The 16,599-nt window shown below is 44.9% G+C and overlaps 1 protein-coding gene across 1 annotated transcript in view; it reads left to right on the top strand.

Annotated features, from left to right (window-relative positions):
- PTPRH (protein tyrosine phosphatase receptor type H) overlaps positions 1-12,590 on the top strand; it is a 32,805-nt gene extending 20,215 nt beyond the window's left edge. The window contains exons 13-18 of the mRNA XM_078377023.1: positions 23-99; positions 1,061-1,195; positions 2,053-2,175; positions 5,632-5,792; positions 7,896-8,031; positions 9,673-12,590. Coding sequence (XP_078233149.1) covers positions 23-99; positions 1,061-1,195; positions 2,053-2,175; positions 5,632-5,792; positions 7,896-8,031; positions 9,673-9,810 — 770 coding nt within the window. The 3' untranslated portion in view covers positions 9,811-12,590. The remainder of the gene's footprint in view (positions 1-22; positions 100-1,060; positions 1,196-2,052; positions 2,176-5,631; positions 5,793-7,895; positions 8,032-9,672) is intronic.
- The last annotated feature ends 4,009 nt before the right edge of the window (positions 12,591-16,599 follow it).

Here is a 16,599-nt window from a genome sequence, read left to right as displayed (position 1 = left end):
CGTCCCTTTTTTTTCTCTGCAGATGACCATTCACGGGTCCAGCTCACACTCAAACCTGGGGACCCGAATTCAGATTACATCAATGCGAGCTATATGCCTGTGAGTCTACAAGATACTGGAGCACATTGAGATGAAGCTTTGGACCTTCTGGGTCCAGCCTAGATACAGTCCCACCACTTCCCTTGGCACAGATTTGGATTTGATTGTAGTGCAGTATATACTAAGCGCTGGCTGAATCGTGCAGCCAGTCTCCCTTAATGCTTCCGATTCCCATAATAATCAGAGAGAACATATTTTTATGTTTGTATGAAGGTGATCCAGCCCATTGAGCTATCCAGCCATCAGAATCCCATGCCTCTGATTAATAAGGAACAAGGTTAAGCTTGGAGGGAGTTTGCTTTGATTTTGCACATCTCACTGAAGTGAGACAGTAGCAAACTCCTTTCTTCTCACTCTGAGCTACTGCTTGCAGATAGACATTGAAGGTTATGCTTTTGTTCATATACGTAGCCCTCTATATGTTGTACTGTACCTTCTAGCATTCCCCATCATCAGTGTTGGTGGGTAGAGGTAACAGGAGTTGCTCTGGCAGTGAGTCCTATTGAACTTAATGGGACTTCTGAGTAAATGTCCAACTCTGGAGGGTTCAGCAGCGAATTGCCCATCCTCGGGAATCATCATTTGTCTATACCATCCCTTCCAAAATGAGCAAAACCCATGGAAAATCAAAATATTCCTGCAAATCCATTTCCAGTTTCATATTTGTGCCCTGTTTTATTGTTAAACTATAACAATAAAACAGGGTGGTGGAGCAAACATCTGGAAGGCACAAGAATGTCCAGTTGTGCTTTAAAATAAGGGTGAGCAAGCTTAGGACCTGGGGCCAATTCCAGTCAAACCCTCTTCCCCAGGATGGATAAATCGTGTGACCTGGCATTTTCCTACCTGGTGTCCTGCAACTATTTTGGGCTGAAGTTCCCAGACCAGGATGAATCTGTAGGCCTGTTCAGCATGGTTCTGTTTAAGGCTAAATTCTCTCTTCCCTGCCTACTCATTGCAGGGCTTCCAAGGGGAAAAAGAATTCATCGCAGCCCAGGGTCCATTGCGTGGGACACTCCATGACTTCTGGCGCATGATATGGGAGCAACGGATCACCACCTTGGTTATGCTGACCAAATGTGTAGAGAATGGACGGGTGAGAACTGTCCCATTCTATCTGGGGATCAAGGAATGTATTGTTGGATAGTGAGGAATTTCTGTTAAAATTCTTTTTGTTACACAGTAGAAGTACAGTGGTTCGCAGAAGAGAATAGCCACAAGTTCCCTGGATAAATCGTGCCTTTCTCATTAGCTGGCACTTAAGGTCTCAATTACTCACTCTGAGACACTTGTATGAAAAAGACTAAAAACATTTCATTACTTACAGTTGTGAATAAATCAACAGCAAACAAAACAACGTTGCTCCCGAGAGACTAAACACAGGGAACACACAGTAAAGAGGCGGGATCCTCTTTAGATTCAGAGACAGGAGAGAATGATTAGTTATTGCTTCATTCATTGACAGACACCCCAGCCCAGGTTCCCTCTTGAAGGGAATCCCAGCCCAGAATCTATCTTGAATATGGCTAGCCCTGAGCCAGATATCCTTTACGTTGGATTTTATTTTATTTTTTATGTTTTTAAGAGGAAACTTTTTTTTTCAGAGTTCACTTCAAAAGATCTTCACCATCTTTAGTCTTTCAAAGCAATGTTGTTTTGTTTGCTGTTGATCTGTTCCCAACCGTAAGTAATGAAATGTTTTGGGTGCTGCAAGACAAAAAGTGATCCTGAATTACTTTCTTCCAAGCTACTTTTTAGAATGCACCTCTATTGGTCTCTGTTAGCTGAGGATTTGTGGTCTACAAAAATGCTTTTTTCAAGCAATGCCATGACCCGGGTCCTCAAAGACCACTGAGTCCTCATTGCTAGACCCAGCTGAGTCAGGTGTTTCACAGCCACTTTACTCCTTCCCCATCCTGTTGAAGACCTTGCATCTCTTTCTCTTCTGATCAGGTGAAGTGCGAACGCTATTGGCCCCTGGACTACACTCCCTGTACCTATGATGACATCACTGTCTCCGTTGTCAGAGAAACCATTCTTCCCAACTGGACCATCCGGGATTTCAATATCAAGCGGGTGAGCAAACAGGCCACTTTTCCTTCTGCTCCACACAACTAGTAATTGCATGCTGTCAAGTGACTTCTGACTAACAGTGACCCTTTTCAGGGTTTTTTTTTCCAGTATGGAGTATTCAGATACGGTTTACCATACCTTTTGGGGGAATGCTCTGGGTGTATAAATGTGCAACTTGCCCAAGGCTATATAAGCTAGCTTTTTTCACAAGAGGCATAGTGGGAAATGCAGCTTTCAGCTTCAGCACCTCCATATTGATGCCTTGTTTTTAATTTGTCTTGTGGTTTAATTAATCTGCCTTATGCCTCAATTAGGGTTTATTTTCTTGTTAGCAATGTTGGCCAGAATCCTGTTGGAACTGCATAGCAAAATCTGGCAAGCGTGTAACTACAGTGTTGATAACTCATAATAAAAAATAATAGATTGCCATTAAATCAATTCAGAATTATAGCCACTTTTTTTCAGGGTTTTCCAGAGAGACAGTACTCAGAAGTCATTTACCATTCCTTTTTTTTCTGGGGACATCCTGGAACTGTGCAACTTGCCAAAGGCCACACAGGCTAGTTTTCCTGGGATGCACAGTGGGCAACTGAGCTCCCAACCTCTGATTGTGTAGCTAGATGTTTAACTCACTGAGCTATCCAGCCAGCTTTGATAACTCATAGATAACAGATAGTTTATTGAGCTATCCAGCCAGCTAGCCTATTACTGCTCCACCATCATTACTGTGGCAGGGAGAAATATTTTAAGCAACCTCATTGAGTCATCCCATTTGTATGCCCCCTTTCTCTCCTCCACCCTCTCAAATCAAACTTAAGGGCCAGAATCTGACTGTGAAATACCACACACAATCATACAAGTGTTCTTTTTTTGCTGTTTGCCATCTGTTGCACACCCTAAATGTTAGACCAAGTGTGGGGCCAAGCACGTCTGTGACCACAAAATGGACAGCTGGCAAGATTGCATGACACTCCAGTTATTCCCTTGCCAGATTAAACTAGACGATTCCAACAGGATTCTGGCCAACGTTGCTGAGAAAGAAAATAAACTCTTCCGGGTACAACTGAAGCATATTAAATAGAACCAAAGGCAAACTAAAACACATTGAGTGAAGCCGTTCACAGTATCTCAACTGCTGAAGGACTGCCTGAATAAAAGGATGACAAACTAGCCTCTTTCTGTTAGGACAGAACCTTGAGTAACCCAGATGTTCTTGGACTGCAACTCCCAGAAGCCTTCACCACAAGCTGTGCTAGCCAGGATTTCTGGGAGTTTCAGTCCAAGAACCCTTGGGGTACCCAAGGTTCAGAGCCACTGTGGTAGGGAGGTCCACGGCCTGCTGTGAGCCATGACTAAGAAGGTCTTTAGTCATGAGGATGGAGGTCGTTGCTGATGAAACATAGCTCTTTTAAAAACTGACCAATCCTCATTTCCTCTAAAAGAGAACTCAGTTGATTATGGATTGAGAGAACTCAACACCAAAGAGGACCCGCTGAGAAACAAGAATAGGGTAGTAAAGTCTGAGTAAACTTCCAGACATAAAGAGGAAAAATGATTTGAGGGATAAAACAGCTACAAAATAAAAAGTGACAGACTTGGGGATGGGAATTTCCTAGGCAGCATAATCACTGGCCCTGGTGGATGGGGGATTCTGGATATTGTTGTCCAAAAAGATAACGTGCCCCATCGCTTAACCACCTAAAAGTTGAAACTGTAAAGAAGACTAAGTGTGCTCATTAAACACAGCAGGCTGACTATCATTTGAAAAAGGCCCCATCCAGGTTCCCGCAGGCATAGGTGATGCATAGCTTTTGAGATCTTGTTGGCCTTCAAGTCCTGTCATCCCCCATGTTTAGCTATGCTGCCTAGGTCTGATGGGAGTTGCAGTCCAACCACGTTGGGGGAACCAGATGTTCTCCACTGCTGGCTTTTAATATGTTAGAAAGAGACATGATGGGCTGAATAGTTAGCTGCAAAATGGAAGAGGGGCCCTCCTGTTAGAGGGCATCAGGATGTAAAAGGTTCCGTGAACAGCTGCTCCGCCTGGTGAGCAGCCAAACCGCAAGTTCCAGTGGGGCCTGGAAATTCCTGTTAGAGGAGCTGTTCACAGAACCCTTTAGATTATGATACCCTCTTGTTGGAGAAACAAAACTCATCTGGATATCTGGCATATTCCTGTAGCTGTGGTTGCCCTTTAAACTTTAGACTTCAGACTTGTTTCTCGATATCCCTCCTACCTCCATGTATTGGCCTCGCCTCAGTCTCCCTCCTAGTCATCATCATCATCAAAGGCATCCTTCAGTCTCGAGAGACTATGGTAACATGCTCTGAATCGAGGCATGTCCCTCTCCAGAGCATGAAGCCTGGGTAAAGTAATATGGAGGATAGGCTGTTACCCAAGCAGCAGATCCCCCCTCTCCATGTTGCTGAAATGGTCCAATGGAAAGGCAAGAGCCAATACAACTGGTTCCAGCAATGTCGCAGGAGTTGGCAGCTGCTCTGAGTAGACATGGTCTAGAGGGGCGGGGTATAAATAAAATGAATGAATGAATGAATGAATGAATGAATGAATGAATGAATGAATGAATGAATGAATGAATGAATGAATGAATGAATGACACGAACTGCCTTCGGGACTCCAGTTCCTAGTAGATTCTTTGGCTTCATCTCTCTGCTTCCAAATGCCTGGCTCACCTGAACTGCTATCCATGGCCCTGACAGTGGGTAGAGAAAGATACACTCCACCATTCATCCCTACAAGGGATGTGAACATTTATCTGTTTAGACTACAATTCCCAGAATTCCCCAGGGAGCAATGGGTCCCAACTGAAAGCTGTTGTTTTCTGCAAACTCCAAAGGCTTCCTTGATGCATCCAAATATAGTTGCTAAATAAACATTTGGAATGTTCCCCCTGCCTGAGTACATGGGAGCTTCAAGGGCTTATAGAATATTGAGATCATCCCAGAGTGCAGGACGGGCAACTATGGGCTCAAGTTAAAGGAAGCCAGATTTCGGTTGAATATCAGGAAAAACTTCCTAACTGTTCGAGCAGTACGACAGTGGGATCTGTGATCTCGGGAGTTGGTGGGTGCTCCAGCACTGGAGGCATTCAAGAAAAACTTGGTGGAGCTGGGAGAAAATGAGACACATGATACTCTTCTTCGTCCCACTTTCTACTGGAAGTGAATGTCTAAATTCTTAAATTCACACCTTACCATCTTGGATTTATAGTACATGTTTATTGGTTTAACTGTTTTTAAATTTGTAATGCCGCCCAGAGTAGACCTTTGGTCTAGATGGGTGGGGTAGAAATCCAATCAATCAATCAATCAATCAACACCAATCAATCAATCAATCAATCAATCAATCAATCAATCAATCAATCAGTCAGTCAATCAATCAATCAATCAGTCAATCAATCAATCAATCAATCAATCAAATCTTATGTGTCGCAACAGCTGAACGAATCTGAGGTCCGCCTCGCCAGGCATCACCACTACACATCATGGCCAGATCATGGGGTACCTCCTGTCACAAACACAGTCCTTCACTTCCGAGACCTCGTGAGGGAGCACATAGAGCAACACGAGGAGAGTGGGCCTGCTCTGATTCATTGCAGGTAAACCAAATGGGGATGGAGCGGACCAGCATGGGACTGTGGAGAATCAATGGGAGGCAGGACCCAGGGCTTTTCTGTACCACTCCTAATAATATAATTATCATGTGCCATTAAGTCATTTCAGAGTTTGGGTGAGGATACTCAGAAGCAGTTTACCCTTCCCTTCTTCTGGGGGAATCCTGGGATTGTGCAGTTTGCCCAAAGCCTCACAGGCTGGCTGTACTCACAGGAGGCACCGTGGGGAAATCAGACTCCCAACTTCTAGCTCTGCAGCCAGATATTCCCGATGAGCTATCTAGCCAGAGATGTAACACAGTTTTTGTTATTATGTGCTGTCAAGTTGCCACTGATTTATGGTAACCCTATATCTGAGCGTTCAGCCAATTCTGCTAATATACTGTAGTTATCACAAATTCCTAGATGCTGGCCACAGGTCCATGCTAAAAAGGCACAGAAGGCCGCAGGTTCAGTTCCCTGCATCTCTAATTTGAAAAGGGTGAGACAGAAGGAGATTACAAAAAATACTGGCTGTGCTGGCCAAAGAATTAGAGGAGCCCTAGTCCCAAAAATGTTGGCAGGGGGGAAGGGGGGAGGAGACAAAATATTGATGCATTTTAAAGGCTAATACATTTGCATTCTTTGTTATTGAAAAGGTGAGTTTTGATCTATGAAAACTCACATTGTAGTAAGTTTGTCTTTATTTTGCCTTTTCCTTCCTTCCTTCCTTCCTTCCTTCCTTCCTTCCTTCCTTCCTTCCTTCCTTTTCTTGAGAACATGCTGAAATGAGCTAATATAATTAATTCTTTTGAATTAGTCCAAAGGGGGTGAGAAATCACCTTACATGGCTGCTAGATAGCTCGGTGGTTTAGGCATCTGGCTACAGAGTCAGAGGTGGGGAGATCAGTTCCCCACTGTGCCTCCTTGACAGGAGCTACACTCAATAATCCATGGAGTCCCTTTCAGTTCTGCAGTTCTAAGATTGTTCTTATTGTGTCAAAATTCTGAGAGCCAGCACAAGAGACTTTGGGAGCAACTATACAGTTTTTGACCCAACTTCGGGAGTCAGTGGAAGACAGGAGGGGTGCTCTGGTCCATGGGGTCACAAAGAGTTGGACACGACTTAATGAATAAGCAACAACAACATACAGACACATTTTTTTCTAGATCAGACCAGATTGTGCTAAACAGGCTTGCTTTAAAGTGGGGTCTGTCCTTTGGGGACAATCCTTGCATCCACAAGCATGGATTGGGAGTTTTGGGGCCAGAAATCACACTGCACTTCAGCCACACTGATCCTATTTAGCCCTTCCTCCCTTTAAAGAGACAAGAGAGAAAAAGTGGCAAAAAGATTCCCCCCTCCTTGTTTCTTCCTCTATGAGGAAGCAGGAGGAAACTTTCAAATTAAAAAACAATAATTTCTAGGTGGCATAGTACTGAATTGGTTGCTTGGAGTCATAGGACAAATCCCGATCTGATCACACCTTTGGCTTGCTAAGTAACTAATTCAGTATTGCCTTATAAGGGTTTAAAAAAACTTTGCTTCCTCTGTTTTTCCTTCTGCAAGGGAGTGGGAGGAAGTTTTCAATTTCCCAATATCATGAATTATCTTAAGCAAAGGGATAGATTAAGCAATCCACTTTGGTTCGATGCCAGCAATCACCCACGCTGGAACTGAACCAAAATAGAATAATCCTACTTGCACCGAAAAAAACCAGCAACCGCTGACAGGGACCCTAAAAGGTGTGGGTAGGCACAGATGAGGGACAGTCTAGTTCACGATTGCCCATACATATGATCATTGGGAAAAGGAGCAAAGCAACACATCCCCAAATGGGAACAAACCACAGGACAAATTGTACAACTCAGAGTCAAGGTAGAAATATCTGAATTGATCTGACTCTCTGAATGGGTAAATAAGTGTCTCTGTGCATGTTTTCGTACCAAATATTTATCACCTACTTTAAAAAAAAGATACTTGAGATGAAATTCCAGCCACTGCCTGGAGACAGGATGGTGTTTCCTGGTTCCTTGATGTTGTCCTTTGGTCATCTCTGTGCTCTCGGCGCATGGCTCCCTCCACCTTTTACTCTCCCGCATTTTCAGTGCTGGTGTGGGTCGGACTGGAACCTTCATTGCCCTGGATTCCCTGTTGCGCCAAGCCCAGGACAATGGAGAGATTGGGGTCTTCTCATTTGTCCAAAGGCTGAGGATGAACCGTCCACTCATGATTCAGACTGAGGTGAGAGACCCAAGTATGGCTATGTGCAGACAGGGCTTTAAAAAGGTATTGGGGGCGGGGGGACAGCAGCTACAAGACACACAAAGCCAGCAGGTGCTATAATCCCCAAATAAGTCCTTTTTCCATGTAAGGAACACCTATATCCCAGAGACATGCATCTCTGCTGTAAATTTTGCAATATCAATTAATTTATAATCAATTACATTATTTAAAAATATTTTAATTGAATAGCTTCATAAAGTTAACTTGTGAATGTTATGGAAATGGGGGAAGGGATCTCCTAAGACATCCTAAAAGAAATAAAATAATAAAATATAGCCCTCATAATTAGTAACCACCAATTGACTTAACTCATGATAGATAATAGGGATGGGATTTTTTTTAAAAAAAATTAGACCACAAACTCCATCATTCTGCATTCTGGACCACACAACCCCATCGTTCTGCCTGACTATGGCTATCTTGGGAGAAAGGTCTAGTTCCACCTGCCTTCCTCTTCAGAAAGAAAGCTCCCAGCTAGCACTGGGGCAGGAAAAGGAAGCTCGCTGGAGCTAGGCCTAGCTCAGCCTGAAAGCCTTCTGATGGAGGCCTTTGTCCCAGGTGAGCCACATTTAGGTGCCTTTCTGTCAGGTAGAACTTCAAGAATAAGGAATTATGGGGTTTGTAGTCCCCCCCCCAAAAAATCCCATCCTTAGCAGATCTCTGGTGAATTTAGATAGAAATGGAACTAATATAAATAAATTCCCAGTTTGTAGACCAAACCTCTGAACCATGTGAATAGAAGCTGTGTTGTACTGTATGTTTGTAGCAGTGCTTAGACAGGTTACATTTTTTTGATCTATAGCTCCCAAACTTCCACACCAAGCCATTTTCTGATATTCTGGGATTCATGGTCCCCAAAATGTATTTTTTTTTCAAACTGCAAATTTCCAGCCCCCTTTTTAGGCCAGACATTTGCCCATTTGCCTGGTGCAGAATTCTGATGATTAATGGCTGCTGTGCCATATGGGAGCCATCAGCTCCCCTGGAGGCAAAGAGATACCTCAAGCTGAGTTGGTAGACTTGTTAGGCTCCAACTCCCATGAGGCTGAACCCTTAATGGCCAGGAGTCAAACATGATGGGAAATGTAGTCCAACAGCATGGCTGGAGGTTTGGCTTTCCCCCCCGTCTTGCTTTGACACCGTGATTCTCCATCTTTTCTTTCCTACATCCCACCAACTAATCTGTGTGTTCCTATCATGATGGAACTGGGTTCCATCATGATAGGAACACACAACAAAACCCTTTCATTCTGAGAAGGCCTAGATTAATATGTCCAGGGACATTCTCCTATGATATTAATAATGTATGCAAATTGTTAATGATGCAATAAATTGCATTAGTATTGCTGGGATGTAGATACTAACAAGTAAACAAAAATATTAAATCTGGCCATGGAATTACTGTAAAATTGAAATCGACAGACTATGAATTCAAATGTGGGAGAAAATGAAATTGACAGATTTCAAATTCAAAGTTGGGCAAAGTAAAATTGATATACATCCATTCTAATGTAGGAGAAAGTAAAACTGACAGATGGTGTATTTAAATGCAGGAGAAAGTGAAACTGACAGGTTTTTCCCCCCATCTCTTCTCTATAGTCCCAGTACATCTTTTTGCATCAATGCCTCCTTGATGGAATGGAAGCCACCAGGCAGCATGACAGTGAGAAGGTGGAATGCAGTGCTGTGTATGAAAACACATTGGCCCTTCAAGAGTATGAAGTGTCCCGTGTGTGAGGGTTGCAGTCCTCACCCTGGCAAGATCTGAGGAAGTCCACCATCCAAGTGCTGAAAAACTATAACTCTCTGACTTTGAGGTGCCCGTATCAGCGGGAGTGGCGAATTTTAAGAGAACATCCAAGCATTCCCACGATTCTTTCCCCTGATCTTGTATTGCTGCATATGTTAATGATTGCATCAGCTGATCGGGCCGGCAGCGAAATGCTTTGCCTTCCTCATCACTTGCTATATAATTTGTTTTGATAAGAGATAATTAAAAGCTCCATATAGTGTAGTGGCTACAGGTGTTGGATCAGAATGTGGGAGGTCAAGGTTGGGGTCCCCACTGAAGCCTGAAACTGAGCTATGACCAATCACCTTCTATCATTCTGATCTTTCTTGCAGGGTTGTTTTGACAAGGAAGAAAGGGAGGGTAGCCCTCTGTGCCCCCTTGAGTCACTGGAAAGGAGGTGATAGATATATGAATAATAGTAACTAAGAGGGCAGTTATTCCAAAAAGGGTGTGTTAAAGTGCTCAACACGGCAGGGCTGTTGTGTGGATAAAAGTAGGGAGAAGGAGAATTATTCATACGTATACTGCCTTGAACTCATTAGAGCAAAGGTGAGATATAAATATGACAAAACAGGCAGAACGTGGGTCCTTCAGCAGGCAGTGCTGTGATATTCAATGGATCTATAGCCTCTTCCTCTCATTCATAAGCACATGGGGGAGCTTTACAACAGAGGAGAAACAAAATATGACAAAGAATGGGATTTCTCCCAGAGGTCCAGAGCATCTGTCTCCGCCTCTCTCCTGCACACTCTTGTTGAGCATGAAACTCTTGTTGATTTACATGAGAGAGGCCTGTTCTTTGACCACAGCTGTCATTGCCATCAATTCTCCAGAGCTCTACCTGTGGCCACATCTAAACACCAGTCTGAGGAGCAAGACCCGTAGCCCTGCAGATGATGGACAAAGATCCCAAGTGACTGGGCGACTGCCCGTTCTGTGTGCCAGAGCAGAACTTTGGAGAAAGGTTCATCAAAGGTGGTTCCCAAGCTCCATCTACAAAACGGACCAGAATTTCAGAAGTAACTTCCCACATGATTTGTGATTTAGTAGCCTCCCCTTCCCATCAGCTGACATCCCTTCAGCCCACGTGGTCATGACTACATGTAAAGAACCTGTGATTCCAAGAGAAGGCAAGGAGCAGCGTCAAATAGGGGTGGAAGGTGTTTTGGTCAGTTGCAAAGCATTGGCGGTGGCGTGAGTGTGCATGGATTTTTAACCAACTCTTATTTGAATGCCTGTTCCGAATTCATACCAACTGGGTCTCTGTGCAGCTGCTAATCCATTCCAAAAAACAGGAGTCCAGAGGCGGGATTCACAGTGAGGCTGGATTCTGTGAAGTCTTGCCAGGGCAGATGTTAGGCAGGCAGGCGGTCATGTAGGCAGGCAGGAGATTCCCTCCCCCCCAAAAAAGGCAACATCCATAGAAGGGGTGAAAAACAGTGTTAATCTAATCTATGAGTGGAATTTATTGGCCATAGCTAATGTACATTCCATTGGTTTTAATACGTCTGATCTAGGTAGGACTCAAATTATCTAACCAAATGAAGAAACAAGATGCAAAACACTAACCCAACCAATAGGAAGGAAGACTGTACAGATGTGATGCAGGCCAATGAATGCCACATGCAGCCACCTTAATTGCAAGAAAACTGCACCCACTTCAGTCAGGAGTGTATTCAGCTTCGCATATGAACTTTGCAACATTGACTAGACCACAGATAAATTCACTGGCCTATGCAGATTGCATTCATGGTGTGTTGAGTGAGAGCCAGTGTGGTAGATTCATTGGAAGACTGGTTTACAGAGACATGCTTTCAGTTGTTCACAGAGCCGTAAAGCTCACTGGGTCACCTCAGTTGAGTCATTTCAGGCTAGCCCAACCTCACAGGGTTATTAGGGGAAAAGGTTTCTAAGTTCTCTGCAGGGAAGGGTGAGGCTTAAATGTAATGAAAAAATAAAATGCAGAAGGATGAGGAAGACAAACGTGACCCATTGTCAAAAGATTTCCTGCATCATCATGGGGAGGAAAAGCTGACTTTCTTTGGGCAAATAACAACTGAGAAGCCTAGACGCACTCTTGCACAAAATCAGCTGCACCCAGAGTGCTCACTGGAGACCCCTGTTTCTCTTTTCCATGACAGATCCCTTAGAACTGTGGTCCCCAACCTTGGGCCTCCAGATGTTTTGGACTACAACTCCCAGAAGCCTTCGCCACCATGTCTTCTGGCCAGGATTTCTGGGAGATGAAGTCCAAGAACATCTGGAGGCCCAAGGCTGGGGACCACTGCCTTAGAACAGTGGTTCTCAACCTTGGGTCCCCAGGTGTTCTTGGACTACAACTCCCAGAAATCCTGGCCAACACAGCTAGCAGTGAAGGCTTCTGGGAATTTTAGTCCAAGAACATCTGGGGACCCAAGGACAGGAATGACTGCCTTTGAAGGTATTGGTGCAAATGGAGTATAAATTGAAAATAAAATATGTACCTTGAAACACACCTCTTGGTGTAGAGTTCTTATTCTAATCCTCACTTCCCATAGGTGTGTGTATACACATACACTTAGAATACATTTCCCTACCCACGTAATCAGAAGCTGCTCAGTGGGCATGACTCCCAGGTAAGAGGGACAAAATAACATCCTTCATTAATAAGTCATATGTACATCAGTGAATGAGTTGTTGGAATCAATGTTGATTTGTGTATGAATAAAACAAGAGTACTAGAAAACAGTCTGCTTCTTGTGTTTTTAGATGATATATGTCCCTATTTAGAAGGACTTTTTCTTTCCACTTCTAGATATGAAGAGGTAGTACTTATGCTAAATGGGGGCCTGCCAGCTGATACTGTAGTTTGCATCTCTAAAAGCTATTCAATTAATCTGTAAAACTTTAGTAAAATAATTTAGAGAGAAATTACTTTAACCTATCTTTTGCCAAGCCAGTACCACCTGATTGTGTTTGACTACAGCTCCCATAATTCCAAACTAGAATATCCTCATTTAGAATCTGCCAAGCTTGGGAAAGGAGATCTATCCAAGTGAACATTTCAGACCCTTTTAACAAGGACAAGAGAAAGTTGGTCCTCTGAAAATTAAGAGACACCTCCCTAAACATAGTGTTGTCAAACACATTGAGATCTGAATCACCTATAGATGGGCCATGAACTACTTACTTTATAATGTTGCATGAGGAACTGCAAGGAGAAAACAGCCCCCCCTTGTCAACAAACCCAGGTTCTTCTATATAAATAGTTACAGTGGTGTCTCGCTAGACAGTTACCCCGCATGACAGTTTTTTCGCTAGACATTGACTTTTTGCGATCATTATAGCGATTCGCAAAACAGTGATTCCTATGGGGGAATTTCGCTGGACAATGTTTGGTCCTTGCTTTGCAAACAAATTTTTGCTAGATGACAATTTTGACAGCTCCCTCCGTGCTCGCAAAATGGGTGTTTTCGGGACCTAAGCTTCACAAGACAGCTATTTAAACAGCTGATCAGCGGTTCGCAAAGCGGCTTTCCTATGGCCGATCTTTGCTAGACAACGACAATTCTTCCCCATTGGAACGCATTAAACAGGTTTCAATGCATTCCAATAGGGAAATGCTTTTCACTAGACAATGATTTCGCTAAACAGCGATTTCAGTGGAACAGATTATCATCGTCTAGCAAGGCACCACTGTATTTGTTTAGGATCCTTCTGGCACGGTGGTTAAACAGCAGTACTATAGTCAAGACTCTGCTCATGATCCGAGTTTGATCCCAATGGACCCAGGTAACCAGCTCAAGGTTGACTCAGTATATAATCAGCACATTTTAAAAAATCTTGAATGTCTTCCTACACTTCTGTTGCTTTTCCCAACCATGGTGGGCCCGGGGGTAGATAGGAGGGGGCATAGTAATCAAGCCCCCCTGCCAGCTGTGCTTCTTGCAGTATGGGCATTAAAAAGCCCATTCAGACAAAAGGTAAGTCAGTGGCATGGTGTGTGTCTCCCCTCCCTCTTCTCAGTGTGGAAAGGACAGAGGAATTACTTGGTTGCTCAGGCAACCTGAGTGCCAGATCCCAAATGTTGCCATGGCGCTGTTGTCAGATCTTTCCTTGTTTCCTCTACTAGGTCAGGACTCTTTGCAAATGAGATGGAAATGTGACTCTCAGTTCTGAAGGAGGAAGAAGGATGTAACGGGCCACCAGGCTTTCAAGGGCACGGAGGGCAGGTGTTGTACTGTATGTCAAGATGATTTGGAGAAAGGCCAGTGAGGTCTAGCAACTTGGGGGAGATGAAAGAGATGTGACTGGATCTTGGAGACAAGAGAGAGAAAGTTGGCCCTTGTAGCAGATGGTGCTGGTAGGAGCCAAAATTTTTGAGTTTGCATGATGCTGGAAATCAAGACTCACAGATTCAGTGGAAGATAATTCAGACTCGATAAAAAACCTGCTGAATTCTCCTGAATAAAAGTTTGGGACTTTTGGAAGGTTTGGACTTCAAATCCCAGAAGCCCCAGCCACCAGGACCAAGGGTAAGAGATTATGGGAATTGCGATCCAAAACATCTGAGACAGCCAACCATCGAGAATCCTTACTATCTAGCTCAGAGGTGGGACAGCACATGAAAGGAAAAGGAGATGGTGAGGGAAAAGGAAAACCCAAGCGAACTCAGCTATGAAGTTCTTGAACGTTGTGAAGTTCCTTAGCTTGTCCCTTGCGTGTTTCCACTTCCTGCCATGGGTGTTTCCCCCCTTCCTCACTCAACAATTTCTCCTTTTCTAGTAAAAAGTATGGGGATTTACCCTCTCATTCTTCCTGGGGGGCAGGCGAGGCAAGGGGAGGGGCCCATGGTAGTTCAAGCACAATTGATCAAATATTGCTTGCATTTCCCATTGCCTGCCACAGAAGGCATTTCCGGGACTACACTTTGGGGCCTGCTGGAATTGGTGACTTTGGAAAATTTCTTTCTTAGTGGTGGCAGAAGTCTTGGATTTTTGCACCGGGCGAAGGCTGGCTGGGTTTACAGTGCAGGGAGTCACATTCAACAGGGTAGAATAGTGGTTTCCAACCTTGGGTAACCCAGATGTTCTTGGACTGCAACTCCCAGAAATCTTCACCACCAGCTGATGCTGGCCAGGATTTCTAAGAACTGCACTCCATGAACGCCTGGGTTACCCAAGGTTGGGAACCGCTGGCTTCGATGAAGAGTCAAGTTATGTGCGTTGTGTTGCGAACCACCCTATCCTTTTATTTGCTGGCAATGAGGAAAGGGATGGCGGCGGTGGAGCTGGTGGTGATTTTACCCTGCAATTATTTGTTGCAGGGCTGGCTTCTTCCACACGAGGGCAGTTCTCTCGCTCGCTGGCTCTCGCTCTCTGATTCGCGTCTCTCTCACGTGCACACGCAGACAACCTCCCTCACACTCCCACGCTCTGTCCATTGCTTACACGCCCCTTCTCTCCCCCCACCCGCATCTTCCACAACACAACCAGTGCGTCCTTCCCTCTGTTCCATCAGCAACCCAACACCTCCTTCGTTTCCAAATCCCCCTCCGCCCCGGGAAAGGATACTCTTCTTGGCTTCGCCTCTTTCACCCACCGCGGGGTACACATCCCAAGCCTTTTCCGATCCCCTTCCAGGCAAGTCGCACTACAAAGCCCATCACGCTTTATGGAGGCCCTAGTCCAAACACCTCTTCGGAGGGGGGGGAATGGGCCACTAGGATAGAAATGGCTGCCCCCCACCTTCATGTCCCCCCTCGTCTCGCCTCTCTGCCAGATCACTCTTTTTAAGCCCTTGGGCGGGACTCCAGTTACGGTTAAATCGCGATTCCCATCAACCCCACCTGGAATGGCCCGTGTTTGAGGATGATGGGAGTTCTAATCCAGCATCTAGAGGGACATACTCCCCTCTCCCTGCTCTAGCGCCCGCGCGCGCACGCATGCACGTACCCTGTTCTCATTTCCCCACGTTCATTCATATTCGTCCATTCTCCCTCCCCCTTATCGGATGAGCCTCGAAACAGATCTTCCCCGCCCCAGCTCCACCAGTTAGAAACCAGCACACGGTATGAGCAGTCACATGATTCCCTCTCTGGTAGTTTCTGTTGCTGAATCTGTAACCACAGTCACCATGCAGATTTTAACAGGAAACATAAAAAGACAAGACAAGACTCCTTTATAATCATCATAAGATGGAGCACAATCGTGACAAAAGAGCGTGTAAGCGTTCGTGTGGTTCACCGGGGCGGTTGCTCGAATCCTCACACTCCTCTCCAAGCAAACCACGAAAGGAAATCAGAGTTTAGCCACACTTAGACATCTTGAAGTGGTCCCCACGCCGGGAATAAAGTCTAAAGAGTGATCCTCGTGGATTTTCTCCTCTCTTTCTCTCCCGTAAACCACACATTTGTCACGTAACCAACAGGCAGAGGGGTCATGCTTTCTCACAAGCACACGCCATAATCTCAGTGGTGCAACTAGCTGAATTTTGGACTTAATGATCACTAACCCCCATCATCATCACCACTACTAGCAGGGCATGCACACCTCCTTTAAATGAGAACTGCATCGCTCCGGTTGCTTCAAAACCTGATCAGCCATGCCTACTGCTTCTTGCGGGAGGGGGAGAGACTCCTGCCCCTTTTGCTGAATAGGACCCAGGAGGTTTGCCCCCCCCCGAAGCCTGTCCTGCTGGCGCCTCGGCACGCAGTGGCCCTGGGGAACAAGGGGAGTCCCGCTAATCTGATTTAA

Source organism: Pogona vitticeps, chromosome 6 (genome assembly GCF_051106095.1).
Source record: "Pogona vitticeps strain Pit_001003342236 chromosome 6, PviZW2.1, whole genome shotgun sequence".
NCBI lineage: Eukaryota > Metazoa > Chordata > Lepidosauria > Squamata > Agamidae > Pogona > Pogona vitticeps.
This window is presented reverse-complemented; position numbering and strand designations above follow the sequence as displayed.